Source organism: Rhinolophus sinicus, chromosome 1 (assembly GCF_057876585.1).
Source record: "Rhinolophus sinicus isolate RSI-liver-muscle chromosome 1, RSI-T2T, whole genome shotgun sequence".
NCBI classification, from domain to species: domain Eukaryota; kingdom Metazoa; phylum Chordata; class Mammalia; order Chiroptera; family Rhinolophidae; genus Rhinolophus; species Rhinolophus sinicus.
Genome location: NC_142501.1, coordinates 198,185,284 through 198,203,065, shown reverse-complemented (window position 1 = coordinate 198,203,065; position 17,782 = coordinate 198,185,284). Strand labels below are relative to the sequence as shown.

General features: G+C 42.9%; 1 protein-coding gene across 3 annotated transcripts in view; it reads right to left on the bottom strand.

Moving 5' to 3' along the window:
* SEL1L3 (SEL1L family member 3) overlaps window positions 1–17,782 on the bottom strand; it is a 98,019-nt gene that overhangs the window by 52,744 nt on the left and 27,493 nt on the right. For 2 of the 3 annotated variants that reach the window (XM_019743863.3, XM_019743865.3), the window contains exons 6-9: window positions 15,863–15,921; window positions 9,499–9,631; window positions 7,548–7,680; window positions 5,892–6,032 (exon numbers count right to left, since the gene is read on the bottom strand). In XM_019743863.3, coding sequence (XP_019599422.3) covers window positions 5,892–6,032; window positions 7,548–7,680; window positions 9,499–9,631; window positions 15,863–15,921 — 466 coding nt within the window. The remainder of the gene's footprint in view (window positions 1–5,891; window positions 6,033–7,547; window positions 7,681–9,498; window positions 9,632–15,862; window positions 15,922–17,782) is intronic. The other variant, XM_019743864.3, reaches the window with a different exon arrangement.

Sequence of the window (17,782 nt, the reverse complement as noted above, 5' to 3'; positions counted from 1 at the left end):
GGGTACAGACACGTGCTGTGTAGGGTCATATGGAAGGAGGATGGATAACCAAGCAGCTAACACATGCCCAGCACCACTGGATGTGCAAGTGGGCTATTTATACTGCTTACACCACCTTCAACAAGCTTGTAACTGAGAAAGCGATAGAGATACATATAAGATCAAACAGTGGTACCTCCAGCCAGAGTGAGGTGAGCTCTATTTAGGCCACCCCATTCCTCGTATCCATGGGGTACCTTATCATCCAAGAAACCCTTTCGTAGACATTATGTCACTCTATAAGAGCATTATTCTTAATTGCTATTAAACCAGACTTTTCCCAGTATATATACTACAAGCATAAATTACACCTCACACCCACGAGGTATGAGGTGTAATTTATGCTTGTAGTTTATATACTAGGAAAAGTCTACTATCAAAAAACCAGAAAATACAAGTGCTGGCGAGGATGTGGAGACATTGGATCCCTGTGCGCTGTAAAATAGAAAATGATATAGCCTCTATGAAAACCAGTATGATAGTTCCTCAAAAAATTAAACACAGACTTATCCTATGATCCAGCAATCCCACCTCTGAGTATATATACAAAAGAACTGAAAGCTGAGTCTTGAAGAGAGATTTGCACACCCGTGTTCATAGCAGCACCACTCACAAGAGCCAAGAGGCAGAAGCAACCCAAGTGTCTATCCACAGATGATGGATAAACAAAACGTAGGATACATACAATGCAATATATTCAGCCTTAAGAAGGAAGGAGATTCTGACACACACTACAACATGGACGAACGTTGAAGACTTTATGCTAAGTGAAATAAGCCAGTCACAAAGAGACAAATACTGCATGATTCCACTTATCTGAGGTATCTAAAATAGTCAAGTTCAAAGTAGACTAGTGGTTACCAGGGCCTGGGGGGAGAGGGGCTAGGGCGTTGTTGTTTAATGGGTGCAGAGTTTCTGTTTTACGATATGAGAAAGTTCTAGAGATTACACACACAACAGTATGAATGTTCTTAACAGTACTGAAGAGTACACTTAAAAATGGCTGCAATGGGGACTTCTATGTTATATGTATTTTACCACACACAAAATACACGCACACAGAGGTGCCCAAAAAATGTACACACATTTTTAAGAAAGCAAAAGACTGTATTAATATATACCAATAACAGAAGATGAATACAAGTCACGTTTGACTTCTGCAATGACAAGAGGGGCTCCAAGTGGTTACCATCAGCGTCCAGACACTTCTGATGACGGCGAACTACTGCTTGAGCAACGTTGACCAAAGTGTTAACATCGCTTAAAACGTGTATACGATTTTTTTGGCACCCCTGGTATATATAAAAATTACATTCCTGAAAGGGGGAGGGTGTAAATAGTTGGCGATTCTCTTTTGTAGTAGGAAAATACAGCGCAGTCTTTTGGGAACAACTGGCAGGTAGTGAGCACGCCTGCCTCACATGGTGAGAAGGCAGAGGACACTCCATTATGTTCTTTCTACTGGTGGTTGATGAAGCCCAAACCTCGGACTCTCCACTCCCTGAAATGTTCTCACAGTTCCTTTGAAGTGTGTTGTTGGCTTAGAGTGAGAGCAGATGATCTGCCGAAAATCATACAGTGTGGGGGGAAAAAACACTCCCAACTCTGAAATGTGCATGTGTGGTGGCCTGGAGGTGGAATCGGCTGTCTATCTGAGGAGATGCTGCCAAGAGAAAAAGATGACTGTCGCGGAGAACCAGAACGCATAGGCCATTGTCTCACACTGTCTTACGTTCTCAAACATGCCCGGGAAAAGAAAATTCCACAAATGAATCCCCTTTGTAGAAACTATGGGAACTGATATTCTTCTTTGTATTTACCTAAATAACTCTCGTTCGAAACACAGCCCCGCTTTTGTCTTATCCTGGCACACAGGGGTAACTTAGTCAATACTTGTTTAGTGAATGAACAAATGGAAGCTTGTGATAGGAGTGACTTAAGAAGTTCCTCACACAGTTAAATTCCTTATATTTGTTACTGCACCTATTCAGTTCCCACAGCGCGAATTCCAAGCGTTAAACATCTGATACTTGAGTCCATTCTCGTAGCTTATTTAAGATATGAAAATTGTAATATGATGAGGATATTCTGACAAAGTCTACTAGTCAATAGGACTGGACAGCTCAGGGCAGCAACAGAAAACATAATGCAAACATATGAGGTCTGACAATTAAGTTCATGAACTCATCCTAGAAAAAGTGCTACATGCCTCATTGCTGAATATCACTATGGTCACTTTCAAAGTACTCCCCTTGGGAAGCTATGCACCAACGCCAGTCTTACTCCACCCTTCAAAGCAATTTTGGAACTCTTTATGGAATGGCCATCAGAGCTGTTCTCACATTACCCTTGATGTACTGAATGTCATCAAAATGTGTTCCTTTCAATATTTCCTTTATCTTCAGGGAAAGAAAGAAGTCATTGGGGGCCAGATCAGGTGAGTAGAGAGGGTGTTCCAATACAGTTATTTGTTTACTGGCTAAAAACTCCCTCACAGACAGTGCCGTGTGAGCTGGTGCATTGTCATGATGCAAGAGCCATGAATTGTTGGTGAAAAGTTGAGGTCATCTAACTTTTTCACGCAGCCTTTCCAGCACTTCCAAATAGTAAACTTGGTTAACTGTTTGTCTAGTTGGTACAAATTCATAATGAATAATTCCTCTGATATCAGAAAAGGTTAGCAAGAGCATTGCAATAAGTTCGTGAACTTAATTGTCACACCTCGTATGTCCTATTAACTAGAGTTGTCCAAAGCACTCCAAAACCAGTGCTTTGTGACCTCAAAAATGAGTGACCTCAAAAACCCAAATCTGATCACGCTTCTACCTCCTGCTTGAAACCCTTTAACATAGTTCCTATTAACTAGAGTTGTCCGAAGCCAGCTAGACACTGAAAGCAAGAAGAACTTGGAAGGGAAAGTATGTGAAGAAAGAACCAAGAATGGATACACAGTCACACCAAGACTTACTACTATTCTTTTTATAGACCAGAGAAAAGATATGTTAAAAATGTACACTTATTTTTTTACCCTCAACTTACGAAATCAGATTTTCTGCATTTCTCTCAGCCTTGTTAGAAAATGGGCAGAACACATCACACCAAGCTCTCCAGGGTTAGGGGGAGGACGCTGTAATAGCCCCAAGCGAGGGCAGTGTGCCAGCTGGAGATGAATTTTAATGAGGACTCTATGCCCTGCCTCTGCAGAAGCCTCCTCAGTGCTTACGAACGGGACAATGTAACCTAGAAAAACAGGGGCTGGAGGCAGAATGGGGCTTGAGGTCAGCAGTCCTCGGAGCCGGGCAGCAATATGACAGCTCTGCAGCCCCAGAGCCCAGGAAGTCTTAGGGTTTGGGAGCTCATGATTTCAGTTTTTAATTAAATTCCACTGTCAGACCTCCGCGGAGAAGACATCCTTCTAAATTCTTGTAAACAAAACTTCTGAGCTATAAACATAACATGAAAACATGCTATTGAGAGTATTTACTTAAAAGAGAATTGTGAAAATGATTCACTCCTGTTCCCAACCAGGAAAACTGTATTTTAATATGATCAGAAATCTCATAAAACTAATTTTGATGTAGACATGGTCTTAGCTCATTTCACCTTCACTGTCCAGCATGGATGCCCCACTCCTGTTTGCTTGTCTGGAGGGGGAAGGGGGTGCTTTACCACCTCCACGACGACCAACGGAAACCTGGGGAATTGTCTCTGCCTGATAATAATAGTCATGACATTTATATAACAGTGGTTCTCAGCCAGCAGTGATTTGGCCTCCTTGGGGACATTTGGCAATGTCTGAGGACATTTTTGGTTGTCACTCGAGAAGGGCCTTGTGGGAGGGGAGATAGTCCTACTGGTACCTAGTGGGTAGAGGCCAGAAATGTAGCTCTACATCCTACAATGCACAGGACAGATCCCACACAACAAGGAATTATCCAGCCCAAAATGTCAATAGTGCTTACAAAGAACTTACTGTACTGATACTGTTCTAAGTATTTTACATACTCGTATATTCATTCATTTAACCCAACACTAGGAGAGAGGTACCATTATCATCCCCATTTTTCAGATGAGGAAACAGAGGCTCGGAGAAATGAAGCGACTTGCCCAAACCCACACAGCTAGGAAGCACTAAGTTAAAATTGGAAGCAGACCATCTGGGTGCAGAGGCTATGCTGTTACACGACTCTACAGGCCTCCCTTGCCTGACCCCAAAGGGGTCCTTCAGAGTCAACCTGTTTATATCCTTTCGCTCCGCCTCTACCACTGTGTTCCATTCAGGCCTGCATCTTCTCCTCCTGAACCACGGCAAGGGACTCCTGCTTCCAGCTGCAAACCCCTCTAGTTCACCTCCCCCAACCTCCCACTGCTGCCAGACTGACCTCAAACACCTAAATCTGATCGCCCCTCTAACCCCTGCTTGAAACCCTTCAACAGGCCCTTGTGACCTACAAGGTAAAGCCCAAATTCTTCAGGATGGTGTCCGACCTCTCTCCAGGCCTTTTTCCTGCCTCCCAAACCCCTTGGGCATCATTAATAATGCTGTGCTGTCCCCACCTCCCTGTGGCTACTCTGTCTGCTGCTCCCACCCCCACCTTGCTTCTCTGGCAAACATCCACTGACCCTTCAAGAATCAGTCCCAGTGTCACCTCCTCCAGGAAGCCTTCTCTGAACACCCTAGCCCTTCAGGTAGAGCTGACCACTCCCTTCTCTTACCATTTACTTTCCACAGTCTTGATGTATTACTATTGTTCTTTGCTTTCAAGTCTTTTCTTTGCTTTTCAAGGCAGGGACCCTGTGTTATTTTACTTAACCTCTGAAATATAGCCAAGTAACTGAGCAGTCACTCAGCAAGTATCAAATGAATGAAAAATGAAATATCCCATATGGCTTGAATTCTTTCAGGACAGGGGAGAGGAGGTCCCTATCGGCAAAGGATATCTATCCCATTGAACGCTGCCATTCTTAGGAAATTCTCACAAGAAGCAGAAGTCAGTTTCCGCAATGCCTTGACTCAGGGTCGTGCTGTATGCTCAGGAAGACCACGGACTGCCCCTGACCACTAAGGTAGCTATCATCACCCCCCTTAGTGTCCCCTCCACCACCGAACACCTCCAGCTTCTCTCCTCTTCCTAACAACAAGATTTCAAGAGCCCTCATGGCCCTCCAGGATGTAGTTAAGTACTAAGCAAACCCAGATCACGATGGGCCTAAGCAGAAGCTCACAACCTTCGAGAAGTATACACGGATTCCTGATATACCGCTTCAAGAGAACTTTATATCTGGGGTCTCAAGTTCAAGTGCCTGCCTATGGGTTCAGGCAGGTAAGACCCATGAATGAGGTCGGCAGGAGGTGCTGAAATACAGAGGGAAGAGGCTGTGGACCGACCGAGCGTGCCTGTGCCAACCCCTCACCTCCAGGACTGCCGCCACGTAGAAATGGAAGCCTAGCATTGCCAGGTCTTTGAATTTTTTGAGAAAAGCTATACGTTTGCATTTTTACATAAGGTTTTTGATACTGGCAACTTTTTTTTTTTTAATTGACAACAATGTGTGTGCCAAATCAACCACATTTGGGGGCCAGCTCTGGCTGTAAGTTGTCCACTTGTGGCCTTGGCTTTAAACAAAGAATTGCTCAAGCGATTCCTAAATGTAAGCTGTCGTATTTAGTGTTGGAAACATGCACAGATATACTGAGTTGTGGACAGGGCAGCAATTTAAATTTGAAGTAAAGCTAAAACACTAGGGTTAAAAATAACTGGAGGCCTATAGCACCAAAGAGGGAGAGTGAAACGGGGGAAAGAGGGAGTCTTCCTGACCGGCATCCAAAGGCAAAGCAAACACGTAATTACCCATCAACAGACCCATTTCCAGGAAGGCCTGGAACAAGCTGGGGTGCTGGGCTCTCAGCTCCTTCTCCCAGGGGAAGGCTCTGCACATCGAGGGTCTCCCGTACCTGCGGGTCAGGTCCAGGTAGGAGTTCCGCAGGTCGCCTGCAGGAAAGAGAAGCACAAGATACCACTCTCCTTAGGAAAGCGTGAGTCTCACCTCTCTCAATCCCTTCTCCCTAAGTGGAACGAGAAATAAGGGGTCAGATGTAATGTTACTGGATATGGGTTGGGGTGCATTAGGGATTTGAAATTGGTACGATGCCTTTGCCTGGAGGTTACAAATTCCATGCCAAGTCCAAGGGAAATGTGCCAAAGTTGCTGATGGCTGTTGAATAATTCTACGGAATGAGCAGCTGGTCTCAGACTGGTCCCCAGGAGGCCAATATCTAGGCCATTTTGTTGGCAGTGTGAGCTGAGAAGCAAAGACCAAGGACCCCCAGGGAGGCAAGGCAGTAGATGGTAGGAAAGTCTCCCCAGCGCTCCCAAACAGATCAGCATGCCAGCCTGGCCTTCTAACTCAGGCTGCCTCTCCTCATGTTTCATCAGTTATCAAAATCAGTCTTTTTCCTGTTTGGGATATTACTATTCCTATATATCTTCCCCCTCTCCTGACAGCACCGTATTTTCTGGATGATTCAGAGGTGAGAGCAGCAGCTGGGGACCAGTACCGCCTGTTCTTAAATTGAATTGCAGAAGTGCTGCCTTTCCACCTTTACCTATCGCCATCTCTAATCACTCCCTGGGACTATTTCATGCAAACTCCATCGGACTGGTGTATGTTCAAGACACATCCATCCCCCCATGGCCTGGAATGTGGAAGTCCAGCCCTGAAGATGGCCAGATATGTGGGCAGAACGGACATTCTCAATTTGCTTTTGTGGATGGCAAAGGACCCACAGGAACTTCTCTTCTAGAAGGAACATATGAAACTAAGTCTAGTGCCACCATATCAAGCAGGAAGATCCATAGCACAGAGAAATTGATAAGTGCCAGATCCAAGCTGGAACACTGGAACATAAGACAGGACCACGTTTTATAACTGACAAACACCCCATACGAGCGAGACGATGTCCGTGCAAATATGAGCAGGCATGAAAGCCGTCTATTTGAAGTTCATTCCGTCTGTGGCAAATTACCAATAGCTTCCAGAATGAGTCAACTTCAAGGATTTCAAAAACAAAACCAAGCCCCACACAACAAAATCATTGTTCAACATTTCTGAAAGCTAATACCCGGATATCAATGGTCACAGGCAAAAGTGCACCGATGGGCAAATGTTTCTAAGGATTAATTTATTTTCCGATTCATTTTTATTTTCTTACACTGACCTAAGAATTCATTATAAGTGAGAATCATGAAATGAGAGGCTCAAAATACTCTCATTGGTGTTCTCAGACCAAATCACGTATGGTTAAAGGCAGTTTGGGCGGCTGTCAGCCGTCGGTCTTGTTGAAATCCAGGCAGAACACACACTTTCACTTGCATCCATCTGCAGAGGTCATACTTGTCCCCATTGGTCAAGCCATGTATTCTATTTTAACCCCCTTAGAAGGAAGCCAGTCCTGTTAACACAAAGGCACAGAGCTAAAGATTGCTCTCCTGACGCTCAGTACTTACATGCTTCTTGGCTCCTGCCCCCTTGCTGTACTGTGGATGTGTACACAGACACTATTTCTTGAACCTCTGTACACCTTTCATAATATAACTTGATTTGTTCAGCAAGTTGCTTCTCAAGGAGGGGATTAAAAATCTACAGGAAGACAAGAAAATCGAATGAACAACGATTGTGATCAAACACCCATCGATACCTATGAGGGAGGCTGTGTTCGGGCTGATTTCCTTCTCCCATGGATATCGCCAGCTGGCTTGTTTGTTCACAGATCATCCGCTCTGGATTTGCAAAAGCAGGGTGTAATTCAAGGACATGCTGGCTCTGGCCACTTCCCTCTAGCTTCTTTTGGTGGCATCTTCTCTGCAGGGCTACGTAAATGTCAGAATTTCCCAGAGACCAGGCCTCCACCCTCTTCTTGCCCCCTCACTGCGTGCTGTCCCAAGAAAATCATATTCAGCTCCCCTTCAGTTCCCAAGGGATGCCAAGTTTACCCCTGCTATGCCAGCTAATGGGGAGTCCTCCTGCCATTTTCTTCTGCTTGGTGGGCTCCTACACAACCTCCAAGGGCCAGATTCAAGGTCCTCACTTCAGGATGGCTTCCCGAACAGCCTACCCCACCCTCACCTGGTTGCTGATGCCAACCGATGTTCCCACCTCAGGGCTCCTAAACACTGTGCTCACACCTGAATTAATACACACACCGCATTCTTTCATGACTTACCTGTTAAAAAGGAGCTCCTCAAGAACGGAGGCCTTATCTCAACGCAGTGGTTTTCAAAATGCAAGTTGTGACCCATTAGAGGGTCATGAAATTATTTCAGTGGGTTGTAACCAGCAGCGATTTTTTTTTTTTTATAAAGTAGAACCCAAAATATCAGACTACATTAAACATAGCAAGAGTAGTATTCCTAGTAAAATTTGTTTCAGTTTTGTGTTATATATGTGTGTGTGTATGTGTAAGTGTATATATGGGCACACATATGTACTGTTCGTAATATTAAATAGATTTCTTATTGTGGACCACCTTCAAAAAAAGCTTTGAAAGCTATCATCTTAATTTATCTTGGACGCCTGCCTCAGCACCTAGCACAGAGCCTGGCACATATTAGGTGCTCAACAAGTATTTGCTGCACAAATGAATAAATAAATTTCATTTTATTCCTCTTCTTAGAGGTCTCTCAATAGAAATTCTAAGATGCACCCTACCGCCGTCGGGCTCCCCATTTTTCCTAACTGACTTTGCCTAGTGACTCCAGCTTTTCCCAGAACAAACCCCACAGCGTCATAGGAATGAAAGAATGTTCTTTGCTCAGGTATTCAGTGATCTCCTTACCCAGGCAGAAAGCACCACCACTGCGAAGGCCCCCTTCTGGGGGAGCCCTCCTGTCCCCCCAGCAGCCCTGCTGGTGCTGGCCTGGAGAGGTGGGCAGTCCCACCTGGGGGTGGGGTTTGGATGTGAGAGCCATCCAATGGCAGATGCAGTTCTGAACACAAAGCCCTCTGCACCAACCACACAAGTGTGAGCTGAAGGCCTGTGTCTCTGAAGAGAGCAGTGAACGAAACCAAGATTCTCATTTGCTAGTGTCTCTTCTTCCGCTACTTTAAATAATGGCATATAAAAGAAGCTTTACCAAATAACTAAGACTCTCTCCTTTCATTTGCTTAATCACTGGCTAGGCAACAGCCTGATAAAAATCTATTCTATAATTAAGCCGGTAGTTATTAAAACAGAGGAAGTAAATGGTTTCCATTTTATGAGTACTAAATGAACCAAATGTTAACAGAAATCTATTATCACGTTAGCTGGGGGGAAAGACTCAATATTAATAATGTTTGATGACAGAGCCGTGGAGAAATCCAGCTTGGAAAGTCTTCTGTTTACACTGGGTTCCAGGCCTCTGAGCCACATGCTCATCAACCCCGAGCACCTGAAACTTCTAGAACCCCCGGGCTCACCTGTGCAGGGTGCAGAGTGCGGAGGCGATAGTACTTCAGGGGTCCAAAAAATCCTTCAATGCTGGCCACATACCTGCTACCTCCAATGATGAAGTACCCAGCAGTGTCATTATAATGGAAATCTTCCTGGAAGCTACAGAAAAACACAAAGGCTCCAAGTCGGAAACTGCTTTTTTTTTTTAAATTTATTTTTTAAATTTATTGGGGTGACAATTGTTAGTAAAATTACATCGATTTCAGGTGTACAATTCTGTATTACATCATCTATAAATCCCATTGTGTGTACACCACCCAGAGTCAGTTCTCCTTCCATCACCATATATTTGATCTCCTTTACCTTCATCTCCTACCCCCCTCTCCCCTTACCCTCTGGTAACCACTAAACTATTGTCTGTGTCTATGAGTTTCTGAAACAGCTTTTTAAAGAAACTCTTTCATTCACCGTCATTGACTTACCCAAATTGACACAAGCCTCTCATTCTGAGCGCTAGCAGGCGAGACCATTGTGGGGTAAGGCAGATTTGGACTAGGATCCCAACTCCGCCCTTTACCAGCTGTGTGACCGTGGGCCAGTCCCTTAACCTCTCGGAGACTGAGTTTTCTCATTAGTAAATTAGTTCCTCACTTATATGACTATTAAAAGGATTAAGTGAACTATACAGACAAAACATCTAGCCGAGGGCCTGGCTCACCGTAAATACTCAAAAAGTACTGGCTATTGAGATTGGGGAAATTGTTGGGAATCATTAAAATTATTTGGCCTTGCTGGTCACCATTAGAAATGTTATGCTCTAAAAGAAAAAAACTTGCTGAATGGATAGAAAGTGGTTGTGGACGAAGACTAAAAACATATCCATCAGACAACCAGTGAAGTAAATTCAGAGTTAGGAGGCAGCCACAACAAGGTCAAAGGTCGTGGCCAAAGACGAGAAGTCAGCACAGGCGACGCGCTCGCTGTAAGTCTACTTTGTCCTGAAAGACTTAAAAGGATCAGGAAGGAAAAATGGGTTGGCGCAAATAAAATGTGCAAAGTTATTCCTTGAAGCATTGATTATATTCACCAAAGATGGGAAAACTCTGGGTGTCTGTCAGTGAAGATGGGCCCACATCCATCCAATGGGCCCTAGATGTGAGCTATTCCACTATATCGCTTAAAAATGGGACAAGGGGCTCAGTGTACTGACCTAGACAGATACATTGTTAAGTGGAAAAAATAAAGATAAAAGTGCAGAACAAAGGGTATATCTTTTATCTAAGAAAAAGGAGAATGGATTTTTTTTTTTTTTGGTATTTGCATATACAAGAAACTAATACAAGTATTTCCCGCTGGTGTGTGGGGGGAGTAGGGGATGGAGGGATGGGGGGCAGAGCTAGAAGCAAGACACCTAACTGTATACATTTTTAGATACTTCTGATTTTTTAAACCATGTGCATTTATTATCTATTTAAACATTAAAATAGGAATGGGTGGACAAGGTGCGATCGGAGCATATGTGAACGGCAAGGTGGGGGTCAAGATAGGCGTTGAGTGAGAAGCCAGGCAAACAGGAAAGAAGCAGGGAGCACAGAGGGCAGATGGAAGCAGAAGGAAAGAACACAAAATGTCAGGCAGGCGTCCAGGAGCCCGGTGAGCCATGAGGGCTATGAGCCAGAGTGACACACAGAGGGACAGAGCAAGCTACCAGTGGTTGGATCAGTGAGCCAGGAAAGCCGGGGTCATCCCAGGAGAGGAGATGGACTGACTGTTAGCAAGGAACCTGACCCTTAGCAGGTGCACACGGCTAGAGAGGAAGACTAAAGAGTGAAGAAATGGGCACTTGTGGACAGCATCAACTGACGGCAGCCAGAGTACGCAGAAATGAGCTTTACACCAAGGCAAGTCAAGTGGGGAAAAAGTGCTTCATCTCCTGATATTTCTCTTCACAACATCTCAGGCTTGAAAAACCACGAGACGATGATGGTCTCTTCCCTCTTTTCAGGTGGGACCACAAAGTTATTACCTCTGCGAGCTGTGAATTGATTCTGTTTTTCAAGACCTTGGAAAGACCTGAACCACCCTCCTGACGCAGTCTGGCACTCGGTGGCTACAAAGCAATGTTGGTGCAGCAGAAGCTGTTGTAATGGAACGCCGCTCAACCAACCCACCAGCTCCCCTGAGAGGCGATCCCTACAACATATTGGATCTTGCTTACTGGAGCCTTAGTCATCTTATTTTATAAATGGAGATGATAATAGTACCTACCTACAGGGTTGTTGTGGGAATTAAATGAACTAATATGTAAGCAAAGCATTTAGGACAGTGCCTGTCACGTAGTAGATACCAAGCTGTTAACTACGTTTATTATGGTTGACCTAGTCCACTGTTGGATGTTTCATGCCATCTCTTGAGTTACATGCTTGGAAAGAGTAAGACGTGTTTGTTCCAAACCTGTTAATGACAGTTGTATGGTCATTGTAATCGTACAATTTAATATTATGCTACCCAATAAAATATGGGTGGGGCAGAAAGAATTATTCATTCCATAAAAATTAAGTTGAATACTTTGGGTAGACTCAGTAAAGAATGGTTACTAAGAAAATTGTTGTGGAATTAGGACAACGGTAAAAGTCTGGAAAAAGAAATTGAAGAAATCTAGATGAACTTTGGGCTCTGATAGTTTTATAAGTACCTTGGTTTTCTTTTCATTGGAAGAAACAAATTGGATGCTGTTTATGCAAGAAGATCACAGGGAACTCCTATCAGTAGACTCCTACTCAAAGGAAAACCTGGCAAATGAATGTACATTTCTCTTTTTTTCATTAAAATATTTAAGGTATCTTTTTAAATGGATCTTTGCTATCACTGAAGTTTTCAACTGACCAATAAATTACTTGATCCCTATGGTACTAGAATATATATACATATATACAATTATTGTTAATACAACTAAATAGGACATCTCTCCAGTCTGGTCTCCAACATTTCTCGGCAAGAGATCCTTGGACAGGGCACTGTTTGATGGTCATCAATTTCGTTGACATAAAACCTGAGCCAGACTCTTCCCAAGCCCAGGCCAGTTCCTTTCCTCAGATACACTAGCCCGCTATCTTTACTCTTATCTGGACATAAGGTGGCCCGAAAGAATGACAGACGTTGCTAAGCAGACCTCACTCAGAATTGGGACATAGCTCCATCCAGTTCGAGGGGTCTTGCATAGGGGGCCTTAGAGATTCCGATTAGCTGCCCCGCTCACCCCTTAGCGTAATTCTCACCGTCAATGTCTCTTCCTCAGGACCTGCTCTAAATTCTGACCCTTCGTCATCCTCCCAAGCCGCCTTATTCCTTTTCTGCCCCGCATTCACCACAGTTTGTAATTATAAATTTACTTAGGAATTTATTTAAGTTCTGTCTCCTCCAACTAGATTTTTTTGGCTTCATGAAGGGCATGGACAGACTGTATTTATTCCCAGAGTCCAGCACTGTATCTGGTATGTGGTAGATATGTTGGATAAGTGAATATCTACTGGATGGATGGATGGATGGATGGATGGATGGATGGATGGATGGATGGATTCAATACTATACAGGTCTGCAGTTGTTACTTGTCATCAAGTGTTACTGAGAGACTTTCATCAGGTGCAGCACTGCACTTCTGAGCACTTAATTACTGATCTTCCTATACCAACTTTGTGGGAGAGCAGCTATCATTATGTTTGAATTACAGGAACAAATAAAAAGGAAGGTTAAGAGGCTTTCCTTGGAACACCTATAAACATCTAAAATATTTACCTTACTGGCTTGGCCCACTCTGAAAGCAGAATTCCAAACATCAAACCAAAGGGACCCCAGTGGACGTCGTGTCAACTCTTCAGTTGTACTATTGATGGGGGAGGTTCCAGGAATACAGGAGGGCAGCTGAGATGGTGGTGAGGGCACGCAAGGGTCTGGGCACTGCCAGTGTACCCAGGTAAGGAATCATTTCATTGCTCTAACTGGGATGTTGACTTGGTATGTACCTGGAAATCAGTCCTTATCTCTGGAATCTTATATGACTATACTGATTTTGTCTCTTCTTAACATTTTCATAGTTTGTTCATCATGGGTTCTTTACATTAATTTTGATTTTTAAAAATACTGTGTTAAGTGTCATTTATCATGATTACTGTTACTGTGTCTCCCCTCCAAATTCACATGTTGAAGTCGGAATCCCCAATACCTCAGAATGTGACCTCATTTAGAAATTGGATCATTGCAAATGTACTGTTTCCCCGAAAATAAGACCTAGCTGGACAATCAGCTCTAATGCATCTCTTGGAGCAAAAATTAATATAAGACCCAGTATTATATTATATTATATTATATTATATTATATTATATTATATTATATTATATTAAACTGGGTCTTATATTATAGTAAAATAAAACCGGGTCTTATATTAATTTTTGCTCCAAAAGATGCATTAGAGCTGATTGTCCGACTAGGCTTTATTTTCCGGGAAACATGGTAGTTAGTTAAGGTGAAACCATACTGGGGGCGGGGGGAGGCCTTAACCCCATATGACTGGTGTCCTCATAATCAGGGGAAATTTGGACAAAGACAGACACACACACACAGGGAGAAAGCCATGTGAAGATTGGAGTTCTGCTGCCACAAGCCAAGGAACTATCAGAAGCTGGAGAGAGGCCTAGAACAGACCCTTCCCTAGAGGGCGATGACCCTGCCAGCATCTTGATCGCAGACCTCTGGCCTCTGGAACTATGAGGCAACACATTTTTGTTGTTTAAGCCACTCAGTGTGTGGTACTTTGTTCTGGCAGCCCCCATAAACTTATGCAATTACTGAGGGATTTGTTTTTTGTTTTGTTTTATCCTCTCTCACCTTACTCTGGTCCCAGCCCTGGATCATAATGTGATCTCTCTGTCTACGATTCACTCACATCAGCCTTGAGATTTCTGGGATTTAAGAGGAAAGGAAGCCCTTGTATAAAAAATGAAAAAGACCCTATGCAATTCAATCGGTTGTCAAAAATGTCCTGGGGTTGCAGGTGGGTGTCAAGGGAGTGAAGGGAAGGTATTATTTTAGACTTCATATCCTGAAACACAAACCCTTCATTTCTGGGGCCCCCTTCACAGAACAGGGCACTCGAAGAGACTTCCAAAGGAGCCACAATCACCTGTTGCACCAAAGCGAACTCCCAGGCCTTTTATTCTTGAACTCTTGAGAAGAGAGCCCACAGCCATATGTTATACAACCAGACTCCTATCTGCCGACTGCTTTCTGATTGGTCGAAATCTACGTGGTGCACTTTAAGACGTCTGCTCTGGTCTTCGGCTCATCATCTATGCTACAATATAGCTATCAAAACAGCACTGACCTTTTCTTTCCAGGCTATGGAATAACACTACTTTAGCTTTTCTATATAACTTCAATCCTTTAATCCGGCCATGAAAATAAGAATTGTTCTACGTGCCCAAGGCCTGAAAGAAATCAGCTTGACTTAAGTAATGTAAACAGGAATGGTGGGGGATGGGGAGGCAGGGGTGGGGGGTGGGGGTGGGGGACTAGAGTATAGGCCCTTTTATTCCTATCTTCTCCCATTTGCTTTCCTTTCTGTAATGACTAGTTTTCAAGAAAATCTCGGTTGTGTAGAGTCTGTTTGGAAAGGCAGCTTTGCGCTTGGTGTAGTCAAATGACTCATCCAAATGACTCAAGGATGAAGAAATGACCCCACACACGTTGATCTTTATATTATATTATCAATCTATGTCTTGAGTTTTTTGTCTCATGGTTCTGCCACTATAAAACCTGCTGTCATATAGGGATAGAGAAGCAAATTTACAAAGTTATAAAATACAAGGCAAGGGACCCAATTCTCAGTTTCTGTAACTCTTGTAGAGAACAATTCTATAAAAATGAAAAGTTACACCAATATCAATAGTTGCATACATTTCAAATTTAGATTATAAACATAAATATGAAGACTGTCTGCTTTTATGTCTTATACTAGGCCAAAGTCACCAACCATTCTCAATAAGCAACATTAATACTTGGATTTATGTTTCAGAATCCTTCGTAGAAGATAATTTTCCAAGAAAATGAATTATATAAAGTGCCATGAAAGGAAGAATTTACAACGAGATCTGGAGAGAGAACTAGTTTCTTTTGCTTAGAAGAAAGGTTGTGGGGGAAACGGGGAGAGTTTATGGACAATTAAAAAAAAAAAAAAAGTACAAAGACTAGCCACAGGGCAGATTAGTCCATGCTTGGAAAAGCTGACTAAGTAGGTGTGGGAATAACATTAGGGTTGAGGGTTAGGCTAAGGCATGAAGATTTCTTAACCCTCATCCAGCAAAAATTTGAATCAAATGAAAGATCGCACTTACCTAATGGTCTGATTATGGTAGCTTTTCAAATCCTGTCCAATGCTGGTGGTTACTACTATCTGTGGTAGGAGAGATACACAAGTTATGCCTCAACACTTCACATCACAAATACAGGTCTTGGGTATCAATTACTCATAAAATGTGTTGCCTCGTCTTTTGCCTGCTCAGTGACTGCAAAAATAAAATGAACAGTTTACGAGCCCTGTGTCTATCTTAAAACTTAAGAAATTTAATTTCTCCAAATGATTTGATGTGGTAAAAAGGCCTATCGTGCAATTTTTCCCAGTCGGGTTTCGGGTATTTCCAAACTACAAGACAAAGGTTCATTTGGTGTAGTCGCACTTCAAAGTTTATTAATAGCATTGAAAAACAAGGGAATGTGTAAGATCACATTTTGAAATTTTACTCAGATTCCATGACAGCCTTTGGGGGAAAGACAAGATTGATGCTGAACGGTCTTCATGCACGACTGTTCCTCACACTCTTTCCCTAAGCCCTGAGAATCGTCAACGTCATTTCAATGGTGACAATGCTTTTGTCATGGATGTCATTAGCTGACATGTATTCTTCTGTCTTAGATTACAACATAAACCTCTGGAGTTAAGGGGCTCCTTTTATGTCCCCAGTGCTAGTACAGAAGCATGTTTACCAAACATATGCTGCCCTAACTAGATTCTCGAAATGACTACAACACTGTATCTACTTACATGAAACACAAACTAATCTGTAAAACCCAACCCAGTTCAGCCATATACAATATGAAGAAAATGACTCAAACCAGTTCTCTAAACAAACCATTTACTTTAAGTCAGTTTGTCCATGTAGTCAAAGCAATGAATATAGCCGCCCCACCACAGAGGTAGATTTTGTGTAGAAAAATAATTAAGTATTGTTTCGGGACTTATGTATATTAGGGAGCCCAGATGGGATGGAAAGAAAAAAGACAAAAAGTCTACTAAAGAAAAAAAAACGACTTCTTTTTTCTTTCCACCCCATCTGGTCTTCCTAATTCTTCTCTCCTGCTTTACCCTATCATGTGCTCTGCCGTTGAATTCATCTCTTTAATTAAAGAACTACTTTGATTTACTCCTCTTCTGCTCGAACATCTTCCATGACGCCCTGCTGCTTTGCAAGTAGAAATCTAAATTCCATGATATTCAAGATTCTCCACATTCTAGCCCTAAAGATAGTTTTTTCTTCTTTTAGCGTTCTCCAGTCTGTAAATTTCTACTCCAGTCAAACTGGTGTATCTGCTCACCCTCAGTGATGTGCTAAAATGCCCCCAGCTCTCTCCTCTATCTCATTTCTGCCCATTCGTTGGAACCTTCTCTATGCAACCTTCCCTGAGCATCCCGGCATGAAGTGCTGTCTCTCTCCTCTGAATCAATATGAATCATTTGGCAATTAAGCTCGCCTTATGACATCCCTTCACCTATTTAATGCTATTTCCATAAATAGTCTATAAGCTCCTTGAGCACAGTGCCTTGCATACAGCAGGTGCAAAATAAGACCTTGATTGGCTCTGATGGCTTGATACCTGTCTAAGTGCCACATAGTACTGAGCCGACCTCCTCAGGAGAAAACCAGCGATCAAGCTTCAATGCCATCGTAATCCTCATGTAAATGAGAAGCTAAAACACGGACCACAGCTATGTCACCTCACATCGTTAAGGAAAGAAACGTACAAAAAATCCCAGCTAACATTTCAGAGTCTTCTCAGGAAAGCAAGAAGGATTGACCTGATTTCTTTTCTCGTCAGAAAAAGGAAATGTGATAAGCCTAGCCACCAAGGGAAGTCTGTATTATCTCATACACGAGACAAACAAGACGTCTCTCTCAGTTTTGTTACCGGAAAACCACAAATCAATAAGAAAAGCTGATGAGAAAATAAAGCCACCAGGAAAACAGTAGTATACTGAC